Source organism: Balaenoptera ricei, chromosome 15 (assembly GCF_028023285.1).
Source record: "Balaenoptera ricei isolate mBalRic1 chromosome 15, mBalRic1.hap2, whole genome shotgun sequence".
NCBI lineage: Eukaryota > Metazoa > Chordata > Mammalia > Artiodactyla > Balaenopteridae > Balaenoptera > Balaenoptera ricei.
This window is the reverse complement of record NC_082653.1, coordinates 24,738,681-24,755,334: the sequence shown is the minus strand read 5'-3', so window position 1 is coordinate 24,755,334 and position 16,654 is coordinate 24,738,681. Positions and strand designations below refer to the sequence as shown.

The 16,654-nt window shown below is 38.9% G+C and overlaps 1 protein-coding gene and 1 pseudogene across 2 annotated transcripts in view; one reads left to right on the top strand and one right to left on the bottom strand.

Moving 5' to 3' along the window:
- The window catches only part of PIGU (phosphatidylinositol glycan anchor biosynthesis class U), a 102,945-nt gene that overhangs the window by 70,764 nt on the left and 15,527 nt on the right, over nucleotides 1–16,654 (bottom strand). For both annotated transcript variants that reach the window (XM_059897768.1, XM_059897769.1), the window contains exons 3-5: nucleotides 7,912–7,971; nucleotides 6,280–6,342; nucleotides 2,121–2,230 (exon numbers count right to left, since the gene is read on the bottom strand). In XM_059897768.1, the coding sequence (XP_059753751.1) occupies nucleotides 2,121–2,230; nucleotides 6,280–6,342; nucleotides 7,912–7,971 (233 nt within the window). The remainder of the gene's footprint in view (nucleotides 1–2,120; nucleotides 2,231–6,279; nucleotides 6,343–7,911; nucleotides 7,972–16,654) is intronic.
- LOC132349366 (ATP synthase subunit d, mitochondrial-like) lies at nucleotides 15,893–16,390 on the top strand (annotated as a pseudogene).

The window sequence follows — 16,654 nt, the reverse complement described above, 5'->3', positions numbered from 1 at the left end:
AGGTTTACTAAAACCATACTCAAGGGAAGGCAACTTCTTAGAAATAAGTTTTCCTAAGTAAAAGAGGATGGAGTGGGGTTGTGGCCAGTGAGTAAAAGGCACTGAACATTCACTGCCTATTCTGTGCTATGTGTTATATGGAAAACCATCATATTTCATCACCACGGATCCTGTAAACCAGCTATTACATCATTCCCATTTTGCAGATGAGGAAACTGAGACTCAGTGGTTAAGTAGCCTAAGGCTTTACAAGCTAATAAATACATTCAAAATCAGGTCTTTCTGGCAATAAGCCTACATTTTTTATTACTTCAGGCTTCAAAAATGATAAAAATTCTACCAATTCCCACAGAGCCATATATTTTAGGAATGGCTACAGTTATCTCTGAAAACCAGGAAAGTACTGTTTCCTCAATCAGGTTCCTAACCTCTGACATAGGCTACCCCATTCAAGAGGTGAGAGCAGCTTAAGTTTAGTCCTCTTGGCAGCCAAGCTATATCCACCAAGCCAGACCCAAAGGGCAGAATAAGTTCTGCTGAATTCAGTAAGCTAGTGGCCATTGAACTTCACAGGACAACCTGAACTTCCACTGGGAAGGAATTAAACTGAAACAGTCTTTTCCTGAGGTGGGAAGGAATGGACTGAAAAAATAAATTTGAAATGCTGAATAGGGAAATCTTATACAGTCATAACTGTGTTTTTATTTATTTTTATCCTGCTTCCACAAAAGATTTGAGGCAGCTCAAATGAGAACAGATAATAAAAAGTGAGAGCAAAATTAAAATAGAAATAAAGAATCAAGACCAGGGAAAGCATAAATAAAAGGAAAAAGTAAAGGCTAGGGAAAGAAGAACAAATGGGTCTTCTACAACACTGTAATAATCAGCTTTAAATCTGGCTCTGAGTTTCCTGGCAGACAAAGTGAAAAGGGAGACCAGTTACATAATTCTGATTATCAGATAGGAAGAAACATACCAGTGTCTCAGGGAGAGATTATAATTATTATGCGCAAATAAAGACCTTAAATCCAATACCTCTCAGAGCTGTAAGATTAGCAGTTCTAAAGCCAAAGGCCCAGAAATTGTTGATTTTTTTTTTCAGCAATTACAGATAGGCTTGCTCTACAACCTTTAAAGAAATGGCTGCTGCTATTACAAAAGTACCCCCTGGAGACATAGGAGTCCATAAGGGATTCATAATGTTGCCAAACCTCTGGTTCTATTAGGTAGTTCCCACCAATATTTCTGAAATACATAGATATGAACCGATACCTCAAATGTGTTTGGTGGGAGGAGAAAAAAAGCCATTTCTAAATAGCAGGTGATGTTCAAGAAGCAGCTACGCAGCCACCTATCTGGAATACTGAATAGGAGAGTCACACACAAGGCAAAGGGTTGAATAAACTGTCCTCATAAGGCCCCTTCTAAATCTGAAGCTTTAAGGTCATGTTTTTCCATGAGGAAACTTGTCTGCCTTGTTTTACTGTGTATCCTTAGGAACTAGTATGTTATTAACATTTATTATTAGTTGACTGAATAATTATTCCCATTTGCCTATCTCAGGAATATAAACAGGAATAACCTGAAAGAATTAAAGTTACAGGCAGCACTGGTACTCCTGGAGAATTCTTTCATAGAGCCTCAGTAAGTTCCACTCTCTCATACTGGTCATCCAGCTGGGATGGGTCTGTTTGGTACTTTTCTTCAGTTTTCTGAACTACAAACGGGAGACTAAATTGTACATGAAACATAGGAGTTGCTTGAAATAACTGCTGCATAAAGATCAGAATTTTATGCAATCCATATATCACAACTGGAAAACTTTTTTTTTTTTTAGAAACACTGGTTACAAGGAGGCTGGAACCAGATCAGCATCGAGTGAAAAAGCATTTGTGAAGGGTCGATTGTGCGTGTGCTTGTGTGAGGCTTTGTCCCAACAGAGACAGGATGGCTCTGTCTCTTTTCCTGGCCAGAACCCCAGTTGTGCAACAGAACTATAGCAGATACTTGATGACTAAGACTGCAAATCTCCAAAAATACAACAAACAACATGAGAAAGTCTCATCAGATTTTCCTCATATTCGTTGGTACTGAGCCCTGTTTTGTCAGAGAATACTTACAAGAGGGCCACTTTCAGAGGGATGTAACGCATTTCCATAGGGGTTCGGATGAGTTCGGCCACATCTGGGGCATACTGGTCTAGTTCTAGGAGGAGTTTCTGCTTTTTAAACTGGAAAAAAAAAGACAAAACACATGAAACAAATAACTTCGCATTGCTTTTAGGATGAAGACAAAAGTTCTTCCATGGCCCACGTGGCCTGCCTAACCTGGCCCTACCTCTCCAGGGTCATTTCACACCCGCTGCCCACACCTCTCACATTCTGGGTTCAAGCACCATGAACGTGCCACTGCCCTCCTGCTCCCAGGTCTTTGCATTTAACCTAGAACAAACAACCTCTTCTTCTCTTTCCCTAGTTAACTCACACATAATCTTTAGATCTTAGTTAAATCGTCACTTCCTCAGGAAGGCACACTCACTGCCCTGACTGTAAAAATCTCATAACACTGTTCACAGTTAGAACTTTTTGATTTATTTATGTGACTGACTATCTTTCTCCTTCACTATACTATAAGTTCCATGAGGGCAGAGACCATGTTTATTTGCCAATACCTGGCACAGTGAGCAAACAATAAATATCCGTTGAATGGCTAAATGAATGATTGAATGGCAAAGCAGTTTTTAGTCATTTTTAAGAGTTATCATCAGTGGCCTAAGGATTCCAAAGTTCCATCAAGGCGAAATATTTTCATGCAAAGTGGAACGATCCCCTGAATGTCACAGTGTCCTGGGTTTTCTTCCGAGCTCTCCTGTTTCAAGTTTTTGACTTCCACAGAGGAAGTGGGAAATGACCATGATGAAGAGAAGGAGGAGGAAGGCTGGGTGTGGCTGGGCAGCTGGATAATTTAGAGGGAGTGAGATGGGGGTGGAAAGCTCTTGCCTTCCCCTGTGTGTGTCCCAACAAGTTCATGGGTGTGTTCCAGAATGAAAAAAAGTTAGGCAACCCTATAAGCAAACATGGGTCACACTACAGATAGAAAAAGCCTCTGAACCCCAAATGGGTAGCCCTGCTGATTTAATGATCTTAGATAGTATAAAATCAATGCTGCAACCTATTATAAAACACAGTAATTCAGAGAAGCCAAAGTAGTGTGTGATTAAAGATTTAAGGATGAAAACACAGATGGCAACAGAATACTGCATTACACCATTTACATAAAGTTAAAAGCATGCAAAATAACACTATATGTTACTTAGGTATATTTACAAATGCACAAAAAGTTAAGGCCATGTGTGGGAATGATAAACACTAAATTCAGAACAGTGGTAACTGGAGAGAAGGAGAGTAAGGAGACGAAAGTATCAGAGAGAGGCAACTATATGTAAAATGTTTTATTTTTTAAGCTGAAATAGGTTCACAGTATGTATTATTCTTTATATATTTTTGCATGTCTTAGATATTTTGGATATTTAAATTTTTAAACTAAAAAAAATTTTTTTAAGAGCCATCTTTCAGTTCAAAAGAAAATCCCAGGATCATCACAGAAATACAGGTAACCACAGATTTCTTCCAGAGGTTTAGGTAGAGGCTTAATCAAAAAACCTGAACAAACTTCAAAAGCCTCCCTTTGATCATCTCTGGGAGTCCAAGTTAAGTGGTGGGAATTATCATCAGTAAGGTTTATGCTGCCATTCACAGCTGGGGTTATTTAATTAAAAGGGCAAAATATAAACTAAGGTGTTTTTATTAGAGAGAAGGGGGCTGGCTTAGCAAACAAAGCAGTTAATGAGGACAGCTGCAGCAGTGGTGGAAGGATGGAGGCCCCACTAGCTAAGGGTTCTGGAGTTCTACTGCAAAAAGAAGGCCACCTGGAGGGTGTGAGATCCACAAAGAAAGCTGTTAAAAGGAAACAGGGAGTTCACCCAGGAGCAGCCAGAGAGACAGATGGGAATACAGGCCCATTCCCCAGGCTGGAAGACAGCCAGCAGGACTACAGTAAGAGATGCAGGCAGTTAAACAGGGATGTGTAGGCCCTGGGCAAAGGTGACACTGTGCCAACTGGGAAAGAATACTTCCTTGTAACCCCAATCTTCCAAAATACTTTAAAACAGAAAGATTTGGGCTTCCCTGGTGGTGCAGTGGTTGAGAATCTGCCTGCTAATGCAGGGAATACGGGTTCGAGCCCTGGTCTGGGAGGATCCCACATGCCGCGGAGCGGCTGGGCCCATGAGCCACAACTACTGAGCCTGTGCGTCTGGAGCCTGTGCTCCGCAACAAGAGAGGCCGCGATAGTGAGAGGCCCGCGCACAGCGATGAAGAGTGGCCCCCACTTGCCACAACTAGTGAAAGCCCTCGCACAGAAACGAAGACCCAACAAAGCCATACATACATACATACATACATAAAAAGAATGTAAGCAGAGAAGAATAGCATTAAAAAAAATTTTTTTTTTAAATAAATAAAATTAAAAAAAAAAAAAGTTGAAAGATTCTGTTTAAAAAAAAAAAAAAAAGACTGGAGTTTACATACACAAACTACCTTGGGAGAAGAAAATAACCACTGCTATTTTATTTCTGAATTCCTCTGCTTATAAATCTCATGCCCAGTTATTTCATCTCTGGCCTTCTAGGGAATCCTGTTAAAGCATTTTACATCAGCCCTAAAATTTTCCTTTCTTTTCTTTTCCAGCTTTCTTGAAATATAATTGACATATAACATTGTATATGTTTAAGGTATACATGATGATTGGATATATTATACATATATATTACAAAATGATTACCACAATAAGGTTAGTTAACACACCTATCACCTCACATAACTACGTGTGTGTGTGTGTGTGTGTGTGTGTGTGTGGTGAGAGTATTTAAGGTCTACTCTCTTAGCAACTTTCAAGTATACAATACGATATTGTTAACTAGAGTTACTATGCTGCACAGTAGATCCCTGGAACTTAATCATCTTACAACTGGAAGTTAGTACCTTTGACCAACATCTCCCCATTTCCCTCACCCCCCAGCCCCTGGCAACGATCAAGCTACTCTCTATTCCTATGAGTTTGACTTTTTTAGATTCCACATATAAGTGAGATCATACGGTATTTGTCTTTCTCTGTCTAACTTATTTTACTTAGCAAAATGCCCTCAAGGTTCACCCATGTTGTCACAAATGCTCCATTAGCTTAAGATGTATACTCCCTGGTCTTAGTGATGTTAAGTCTCTAATATGTAGTTCTTAATCCTTTAAGGGGGGGAATCAAGGACTCCTTGAACACTGACAGCAACTATGGACTTACTTCTTGGAAAAAATGATATATGCACATACACAATTTTTCATACCATTTCAAGGGCTTTATAGACCCATTAAGCCTATAAATGGACCCCAAATTAAGAACCCTCAGTCCAGATATTTTAAAAATCTCTTTGAGGTCTAAAATTCCAGAATTCACCCACTTTATGTTACTGATGACCAGTGCACAGAAAGGCAGACTTCTAATTCTGGTTCTATTACTCGGTAACAGAAGTGAAAATGAACCACAAACAGACACCACCAATGGAATGCAGCCTTCACTCACCCCAGTCTAAATCCTCTCAGTGGCTCCCAGCCAGTCAATGAGAACTGCAGACAATTTTTAAAATAACTACATGGATACTACACATGGTTAATCTGTTAAGTCTCTTAGAACCCAGGAAAATGAGAATGGTCCCACTACACAATTCTCCTTGGCTATTACATACGGTTTTCAATAGGTATTTAATACATGCCAAATTTTCCAATTAAGATTGCTCTCTGCAGGGAAATAGAAACTACATTGGGAATCCGGTTTTACCTTGGATGGGCATAAGACAGTGAGTTAAAAACTGTATTCATTTTCTTTTGGAAAGAAAAACTGGTGAAAAGAATGGAAGATTTTTAAGGGTCTTCATTAGTATAACAGTAGTTCAACTCCATTTGCTCCAAAAAGTCTGAACCTGGATAGGTGAGTAGATATTAAGCCACAAAGATTAAGCTGACCTTTCTATATCTATTAGTAAAGCTGTCTTATTGGTTTGGGTTTGGTCATTCCAGGGATGGCTGAACAAGCCAGAAGCTTCACTCCCACTTCTTAGGATTTTAAGACAGCTGATCTTTAAGTACACAACCTTTGATTTTTTTGTGATAACAGAGATCAGCAGGCTACCAAATTTCACTGGTTTTGTCCCACCCACTGACTACTCACCACAACTTTATTGAAGTCCTGGATTGCAAAATACAGGGCAATGGCAGTGAGTACATCAGTTATCTGTCAAGAGAAAGAGAAATAAAAGGAAATGAACCTAATTAGTACAGGAGTAATGGAATGCTGCCAGAGTCTGGAGTTTTTGGATGGTGATGGACTATCCAGTACTGAATTCTTACATTCAGGTAGAACCTCAACCCTCACTTTGACTACAAAGATAAAGCCTCTTCAGGGAGGTCTGACCAGAAAACTCTGAGGACTAGGACCCACTGAGGCTTACATCAGTTTGGTGTCCCACATCTGCTCTGTAATCGCAAGTTAGTTAAGTTTTCTATAAAATGAGAATAATACCCACTGCTTTGCAGGCCTGATGCAGGTCAAGTACTTAGCACACAGTAAGCCCTCAACAAGCCACAGCCATTATAATTATTAATGAAGACCTCAGTGGACCTCCTACTTGACCCAGATTTTCAACTCTAGATTAGGCAAGTGTTTCAAATTACTACACTCAAAACATAGCCCTGTTTTCTCAATTTTGAAGGTTCTTGCCCTTAAAGTCTCATCTGGTCTATGTCCTCTGCACAGAATGTCTTGGCAGAATGCTTAGGAAATTCAGGATGCCCTCTATACTGGCACCACAATTAAAGCCAATCATAGAACCTTGAAGCTAGAAATTCAAGACTACATAGTCCAGAAATCAAATTTTAAAAGTATAAGGGGGCTTCCCTGGTGGCGCAGTGGTTGAGAACCTGCCTGCCAATGCAGGGGACACGGGTTCGAGCCCTGGTCTGGGAAGATCCCACATGCTGCGGAGCAAGTGGGCCCGTGAGCCACAATTACTGAGCCTGCGCGTCTGGAGCCTGTGCTCCACAACAAGAGAGGCCGCGATAGTGAGAGGCCCACGCACCGCGATGAAGAGTGGCCCCCGCTTGCCGCAACTAGAGGAAGCCCTCGCACAGAAACGAAGATCCAACACAGCCATAACTAACTAACTAACTAACTAAATAAATAAATAAAATTAAAAAAGCAATGTTTAAAAAAAAAGTATAAGGAATTGGAACTGGTCAGATGCCAGAGACTACTCCTCACACATCCATAATACTATCACAGTTCCATGAATTCACATTTAAGATAGCTTTTTGCTTTTATGTTCTGAGAAACTCCTGAGCTCCTAAAATAGATTTTTTTCCCTTAAAAACAAGAAGATAAAAGACTCTAAAATTAGGGCTTCCCTGGTGGTGCAGTGGTTAAGAATCCACCTGCCAATGCAGGGGTCATGGGTTCGACCCCTGGTCCGGGAAGATCCCACATGCCGCGGAGCAACTAAGCCCGTGTGCCACAACTACTGAGCCTGTGCTCTACAGCCTGTGAGCCGCAATTACTGAGACCGCATGCTGCAACTACTGAAGCCCGTGCACCCTACAGCCCATGCTCCGCAACAAGAGAAGCCACTGCAGTGAGAAGCCTGCGCACCTCAACGAAGAGTAGCCCCCTCTCGCTGCAACCAGAGAAAAGCCCACGTGCAGCAATGAAGACCCAACGAAGCCAAAAGTAAAATAAATAAATTTATTTAAAAAAAGACTCTAAAATTAAAAATACATACATATTGATTTTATGTGGAAGGTTACTTACCATAAATACCAATTCAGCATAGTCAATCAGGAAATGAAAGAGGTATATTATTAATGGAGTCTGCAGGAGAAAAACAAATACATTAAGTTAAATGTTAATGTTATCAGCTTCCAGAGTAGGGGGTGGGGAGGAGGCTATTCTGTCAACAAAAATCTCTTTCTTTCCTAGAATACTGTTCTATGTTAGTTTGCCAGCGTACATATGAGGGAGAATTATTTAGCATCACTTGAATCATTTTGTGCCACTGGGACTATCTGCTGAATTGAATAAAGAGAATAAACAAAATCTAATATATGTTAAATACCTGGTGAAGAGCTGTTTACACAGTAAAGGTATGAGGTGAATTTTAGTTTTAAGACGTATGTAATACGCACGGGAAACTCCATAATGGACCAGGATTGCTGAACTCATAAAATAAAATGCAAAATGTTTTCCCTTCTTCTGTTCTCTGAGATGTTTTATATGATTAGTGTTACTTCCTCCTCAAACAGTTGGGAAAATTAACTCACCATGAAGCCATCTCAACCTGGGTTTTCTTTCTTTTTTTTTTTTTTTGGTGAAAAATAACTATATATATATATATTTTTTCTTAGATTCCATATATATGTGTTAGCATACGGTATTTCTTTTTCTCTTTCTGACTTACTTCACTCTGTATGACAGACTCTAGGTCCATCCACCTAACTACAAATAACTCAATTTCGTTTCTTTTTATGGCTGAGTAATATTCCATTGCGTATATGTGCCACATCTTCTTTATCCATTCATCTGTTGATGGACACTTAGGTTGCTTCCATGTCCTGGCTATTGTAAATAGAGCTGCAATGAACATTTTGGTACATGACTCTTTTTGAATTCTGTCAACCTGGGTTTTCTTTGAGAGAAGATTTTAAATTACAGATTCAATTTCTTTCACAGATAAAACATTATCCAGATTTGCTATTTTTTTCTTAGCCAGTTTAGGTAACTTGTGGTTTTCTAGGAATTTGTTCATTTCACAAAAATTTATAATTTTTTTGGCATAAAATTGTTCATAATATTTTATTTGTTAGTGTCTACAGGAACTATAGTGATGTTCCCTTTTTCATTCCCAATATTGGTAATGTGCATCTTCTTATTTTTAATCTTGACAAATTTTGCCAGAGATTTCTAAATTTTATTAGTCTTTCAAAGTACCAACTTTGGGCTTTAATGATTATTATACTTCTTTAATTTCTAAACTTTACAATACACAATTCTTCAAACTCTTCTGGGGATAATTGCTTTATCTTTTTCTGATGATACCTAGATCACTGATTTTTAGACTTCTTTTTTTTATTTCTTTGTTTATTTATTTATTTTGGCTGTGTTGGGTCTTCGTTGCTGCACTCAGGCTTTCTCCAATTGTGGCGAGCAGGGGCTACTCTTCGTTGAGGTGCGCGGGCTTCTCAGTGCGGTGGCTTCTCTTGTTACAGAGCATGGGCTCTAGGGTGTGCGGGCTTCAGTAGTTGCAGCACGCGGGCTCAGTAATTGCGGCTTGCGGGCTCTAGAGCACAGGCTCAGTAGCTGTGGTGCACGGGCTTAGTTGCTCCGCGGCATGTTGGATCTTCCCAGGCCAGGGATCGAACCCATGTCCCCTGCATTGGCAGGTGGATTCTTAACCGCTGCACCATCAGGGAAGTCCTAGTCTTCTTTCTTAAAACAGCTGACCCTCGAACAACATGAGAGTGCTAACCCCCATGCAGTAAAAAATCTGAGTATAACTTTACAGTTGGTCCTCCATATCCATGGTTCTGCATCCTCAAATTCAACCAACCTCAGACTGTACAGTACTGCAGTATGTACTTACTGGAAGAAATCTGCATATAAGTGGACCTACCTGTGCAGTTCAAACCTGTGCTGTTCAAGGGTCAACTGTATATTCATTCAAAGCAATAAATTTTCCTCTGAGTATGGCTTTAGCTGCATCATACAAATTTTGATATGTTGTTTTATCAACATCATTCAGTTCAAAATAATTTCCCCTGAGATTTCTTCTTTAATTGAGACTATAGTGTAATTTCAAATTATTTCTGTTTTCTTTTTATATTTTTGTAATGTATTTATTATTGTGGTCACAGAAAATACTCTGTATTATTTCAATCATTTAAAATGTGTTGTGGGGACTTCCCTGGCAGTCCAGTGGTTAAGACTCTGAGCTTCCACTGCAAGGGGCATGGGTTCAATCCCTGGTTGGGGAACTAAGATCCCACATGTCGTACGGCACCGCCAAAAAAAAAATGTGTTGTGACTTGCTTTGTGGTCCATAATATGGTCAATTTTGATAAGTGCTCCACGAACACTTGAAAAGAATGTGCATACTAACATTTAAGGGTGTAATATTCTATGTATGACATCTAGGTTGTTTGTTAAGGATTTATTCAACTCTGCTATGTCCTTATTGATTTTTTGGTCTGTTTGCTATATCAGTGACTGAGATAGATAGTTAAAAATCTCCCTCTTTGACTGTGGATTTGTCTATTTCTCCTTTTAGTCATGTCACTTTTGCTTTATATATTTTGAAGCTATGTAGTAAGATGAATTTATGTGTAGAATTACTGTATCTTCTGGGTGTTGATCTTTTTATCATTATAAAATAATCCTCTTTACCTCTAGCAATGTTTCTTGCCTTTAAGTGTTCTTTATCTAATATTAGTATAGCTACATCAGCTTTTTTGGGAAAATGTTTGCATGATATGTCTTCTCCTGTATTTTTACTTTCTACTTTTTTGTGTGTCCTAATATATTTAAAATGTGTTTCTTAAAAGCAACATATAATTATTTTTTTAACCCAATCTGATAATCATTATCTTTTAGCTGGATTTTAGTCTATTTACATGTAATGTAATTACTGATATATGTGTGTTTAAGTTTACTGTCTTACTATTTCATTTTCCATCTGTCCCATTTTCTCTATGCTGTTTTACTCTCCTTTCTTGCTTGCTTCACTATTTTTTATTATTCCATTTTCCCCTCTATTAGCTTGTTGGTTATACATTTAGCTAGTATTCTTTGAGTGGTTAACTTATAGATTATGACATATGTCTTTGAGTTTAATTAAAGTATAATATAAATGATTACTTTTACCACTTCCTAAACAATAAAGGGACCTCTGAATACTTTAAACTCCATATAGCTACTCTCAGCCTTTCCTGTTATTGTTGTTATAGCTTTAATTCTACATATATTTTAAACCCAAAATACATTATTATTATTGTTTTATCAGTCAATACTTATTTAGATTTACCCATATATTTACCTTTTTCATTGTTATTTATTCCTTCCTATATTCCATGAGACTGTCAAGGATCATAATCCTTCTGCCTTTTTATATTTTTTTAAATGTGAGTCTGCTGGCAATGAATGCTATCAATTTTTATCTGCTTGGAAACCTCTTTATTTTGCCTTTATTTCTAGAGATATTTTACTTAGTATAGAATTCTATGTCAGTAGATATTTTCTTTCAGCACTGTAAAGATACCTTTTTATTGTCTTCTGGATTCCTTCATTTTTGTTGAAAAGTTAGTTTCCATCTTGTTTCTCTTTAAAGATAATTGTCCCTCTTTGGCTGCTTTTAACCTATTTTGGTTTTGAGCAGTTTTATCATGATGTGTGTTTTCTTTGAATTTACCCTGCTTGGGTTTACAGAGTTTCATTTTTTTTTTTATTAATTAATTAATTTATTTATTTTTGGCTGTGTTGGGTCTTTGTTTCTGTGCGAGGGCTTTCTCTAGTTGTGGCAAGCGGGGGCCACTCTTCATCGCGGTGCACGGGCCTCTCACTATCGCGGCCTCTCTTGTTGTGGAGCACAGGCTCCAGACACGCAGGCTCAGTAGTTGTGGCTCATGGGCCTAGTTGCTCTGCGGCATGTGGGATCTTCCCAGACCAGGGCTCGAACCCGTGTGCCCTGCATTAGCAGGCAGATTCTCAACCACTGCGCCACCAGGAAAGCCCCCAGAATTTCTTGAATTGAAATATTTCATAAGTTTAAAAAAATTTCAGCCACTAATCTCTTCAAATATTGTTTCTTCCTCATTCTGTCCCTTCTCCCATTCTGAAACTCTATTTGTATGTATGTTAAACCTTTTTACTGTATCTCATAGATCGCTTTTTTTTCCTCTGTTTTCTATCCTTTTCTCTCCAAGCTTCAGTATGGTTATTTTCTATCTTCCAGATCACTAATCCTCTCTTCAGCTTTGTGTAATCTGCTGTTAACCTTGCCTTTTGCATTCTTAATTTGTTATTATGTTTTCTAGCTCTAGAATTTCCCTTTGATCATTTTTACATATTCCAGTTCCCTGGTGTAATTCACTATCTTGTCACTTATTTTTTTAACATACCAATCACTGGTCACAGTCATTTTAAAGTCCAAGTTTGGTAACTCCAATATCTGGATCACCTGTGAGACTGTTTTTAGTGCGTATTTTTTTCTATCTTTTATTATGCTTGGTAACTTTTAATTGAATGACAGACACTATGCAAAAGAAATTGTAGAGGTTCTGGATTTTCTTCCAGTAAGGGTTTCTTTAAGCTTCTGGCAAGTATTGATAATTAGAATTGTATCACCTTAATCTAATTAGGGGTTAAGCTGATTAGATGCTGGCTTCAGTCTTTGTAAGACTAGTCTATACATGGTCTACCCTCATTCTCTGAGTGTAGTCCTTTAGAGCACCTAACTAGAAGCCAAGTCCTTTGCCAGAGCCCTACCACCTTGGTTGGAAGTGCACTTGAATTTGTATTTCCCCAGCACCATTAGACTGCCAAGAGCTCTGCTTAGATCTGTAGCCTCTTACCATCCAATTTCTGTTCTCTTTCTCTGCCCCCTCAGCCTGTGCCACTTACAAATTGGTAAATATATCAAGGAGAAAGCAGCTCAGACTATCGATCTTACTTTTTGCAATTTCAACTCTGGGATCTCAGCCCCTCAAGTCCTGGTTATCTTGCTACTTTCCAATGCCATCAAACAGATGCTTTTTGTATTCCTCCTGCTTTTCTAGTTGTTCTAGGCAGGATAATTGGTCTGCTATTACAAGCCAGTTCACCAATCCACCACACCAGAAGGAAAGTACATGACTTGTTTTAGTGAGCCCATGCTGGTGACTCAGAAGCACCTCTTCCCAACTCCCAACCACTTGTAAAAATGTGTCTTATGATACTGTAAAGGTTATTGACAGGTTTTTTCATGAGATCATGCTAGTGTGGTAGAAAGAACGAGGCTTTGGGGTCAGACTCAGGTTTAAAACCAGGTTCCACCTATGTACCTCTGGGTAAGTTGTCTTCCCCTCTGAGCCTTAGTTTCCTCAGCTATAAAATAAGTATAGTGACCTATTTCACAGGGTTCTTGGGAGAATTAAGTGGTAATATTCACAAAGTACTTAGCATAGTGCCTAGCATACAGTAAAACTCAATATGTTAGCTAATTGAGATCAACTTTTTACCTCGTTTTTTTTTTTTTTTTTTTTTACCTCGTTTTGAAAATAGGGAAATCAGCTTTGACTTTCAAAGTTCTAAAAGAATTAAACTTTTACAACTATCTACTAATGGATTCTTTTTTGCATTTATCTTTGTTTGTAAGAGGTAGCAACTTGATATTTATATTACCAATAGCCTGCTTTCAAAGTGTCTTGATGCTTCAGATAGTTTAGAATGGCACTAAATAGGTCTCAGAAATAACAGAACAAACTGTTCCCAAAAAGTCTATCAGCAATTGGGCTCATTTCCGTAATGAACTAACATGTACACAGTAGTTAGTTTAACTGCATATCATACTATTATAGAGAAGCATGCACTGAATATAATTTGTCTTTATGCTACATCTCCATTTAGGTGACTACTCCCAGTCAGGGTAGGGTATATATGGATAAACTCACAATTTTACTATCAGTACTTGACTAAACACAGAAAACAGAAACGTCTGTTGAAGGCAGTCATAAAATCTAACCTGTGGTTGCTAAACTACTTTTTTCTCTCCTGTGCATATTTTTCTTCTCCACTTTCACATATTCTTACCTTTCCTTAAGAAATAGATATAAAATCTGCTAAAGATTAAGAAAGAAACAATACAAAGCAGCGATTAACTTTCTCTCCAAAAGTATGCTTTTCATTTGGCTTGATATAATTTTATTTCTTTATAGTGTTTTATTACTTAGAGAAACTATATTAAAATATAGGTAGCTCTTGATTTATGAATGCCCAGCTTACAAGCAAATTAACCCATATTCAGGAATGAGGAGCAAGGGACTCTGAGTTTGAAGTCATACTCACTACGCTCAGGGGAAGCAACTGTTCTTGCCCCTTAATTCAGAATTTTACAGGTTAACAGTCCTAACGGGGTTATCTTAGACAGGTATAGAGAGTTAACATGCTTCTAGTAGCTAGAAATTTCTACCTCCGGCCTTTATCCCCCTTCACACACGCACATGCACGCACGCACGCACGCACGCGATGAGGCGTAAGAATGTATTCTAGGCTCCCTCACTGTATCCAAGAAAACATTTTCCCAGAGAAAAAACATTTTAAATGATGGTTAAGTGGCTAGATATAGCTCTTCCATTTATTCATTTGACATATTCTTTCTGAAAGGATTATTTCACATTTTCCCCTCTCCTCAACCTCCAACTTCCCTCTCCAGTTCTCACTTGTAGCCGACAATCTCATTTCTTATGTCACTGAGAAAAGAGAAGCAATTAAATGAGAACCATCTTATTTTCCCACTACCCAGTTGACCAACTTCCTCTATCTATATCTATATTCTCTACTTTTCTCTTATTAACAATGGATGAACTTCCTTTCTTCCTATCTAAAACCAAACCCTCCTTGGGCTTCCCTGTGGCGCAGTGGTTAAGAATCTACCTGCCAATGCGGGAACACAGGTTCGAGCCCTGGTCCAGGAAGATTCCACATGCCACGAGCAACTAAGCCCGTGTGCCACAACTACTGAGCCTGCGCTCTACAACCCACAAGCCACAACTATTGAAGCCTGTGCACCTAGAGCCTGTGCTCCACAATGAAGAGTAGCCCCCACTCACCACAACTATAGAAAGCCCACACGCAGCAACGAAGACCCAACGCAGCCAAAAATAAAATAAATAAATTTATAATAAATAAGTAAATAAATAAAACCAAATCCTCCACCTGTGAACTGGTGATCCTATTCCTTCTGGCCTCCTCAAAGACATTGCTCATTCAATCCTCTTTCTTACATCATCAACTTGTTTATCCATAGACTTATTCCCATAAGCATTCAAATATGCAGATCCTCATATTTTAAAAATCTTCACTAGACATCTCCGTCCAGCTACCATACCATTTCTCTGCCCTCCTTTAGAGTAAAACTCCTCAAAAAGGTTGTCTATACTCTGTCTTTCCACATCTTTCCCTCAATGTACTTCGATCAGTCTCTTGTCCCTATACGCCACTGAAATTACTGTTGCCAAAGTCTCCAAAGTCTCAATTTTGGCAAATTAATCATCAATCTTCAATCTAAATTTTCTCAACCTTGAAATAGCATTTGACATAGTTTTTACTCCCTCCTTAAGCAATTACATGGTCATCTAGCGTCTCTGAACATTCCCTTGATTTTCCTCCTTTTCAGCTATATTTGCTAGTTCCTCTTCCCCATCCCAACCTTGATGTATTAGAGTGCTCTAGGTCCTGGTATTCTTTATGTTAATTCCCTCCCTAGGTATCTTAGTTATCTATTTCTGTGAAACAAACTGTCCAAAAACTGAATAGCTTATAACAACACACATTTATTATCTCACATAGTGCCTGAGAGTCAGGAATCCAGGAGTGGCTTAACTGGATAGTTCTGGCACAGAGTCTCTCATGAGATTGCAGCCAAGCTGTCGACTGAGGTTGCAATATCTAAAAGAGCTTAAATATCTGCTTCCAAGCTTACTCATTTGACTGTTGGCAGCAATATTCAGTTCATCACAAAGGCTTCCTTAAGGTTGGTCATGACATGGCTTACCCCAGAGCAAGTGATCCAAGAGGGAGAAAGTCTACAATGGAAGCTGCTAACTGGGTAGCTTTCGGGGAGATCATACCCCAAGACCAAAGGCCACTGCTAATTCCCTGAAATCTTGGAATGAGACCCTCATCTCCAGGTTGGCTACTCTACCTGAGAATCTACCTGCTATGACTAGGCTTACTACAAGGCCAATGTGGTGAAAGCTGGCTTGGCAGATGACTTTGAAAAGAAGTTTAATGCCCTGAAGATTCTCATGCCAGAGCATAAATATACTGTCCAGGTGGATGCTGAAGAAAAAGATGCAAATGCTGTGCTGAGTTTTTGTCTCTCTCAAAGGCCAGGATTAAGGAATATGAGAAAGCTGGTGACATACACAATTCCATTTGATCAGTAACCATTAAGGCCTTGAATGAAGTCTTCCTAGAAACCAAATTAGACAAGAAGTATCCCAACTGGCCTCACCAGCCAACTGAGAATTTATCAATTTGAGTATGGGAGAAAGCGGTGGCCCTCATATTACAAACTCTGGACATTAAAAACAGTTATATTAAAAGATAGAAAAAGGGGAGGGGTGAAGGAGGAGAGAAATAGGTGAGGGAGATTAAGAGGCACAAACTTTCAGTTGAAAATTAAAATGAGGGAATTCCCTGGTGGTGCAGTGGTTAAGAATCCGCCTGCCAATGCAGGGGACACGGATTCGATCCCTGGTCCAGGAAGATACCACATACCGCAGAGCAACTAAGCCCGAGTGCC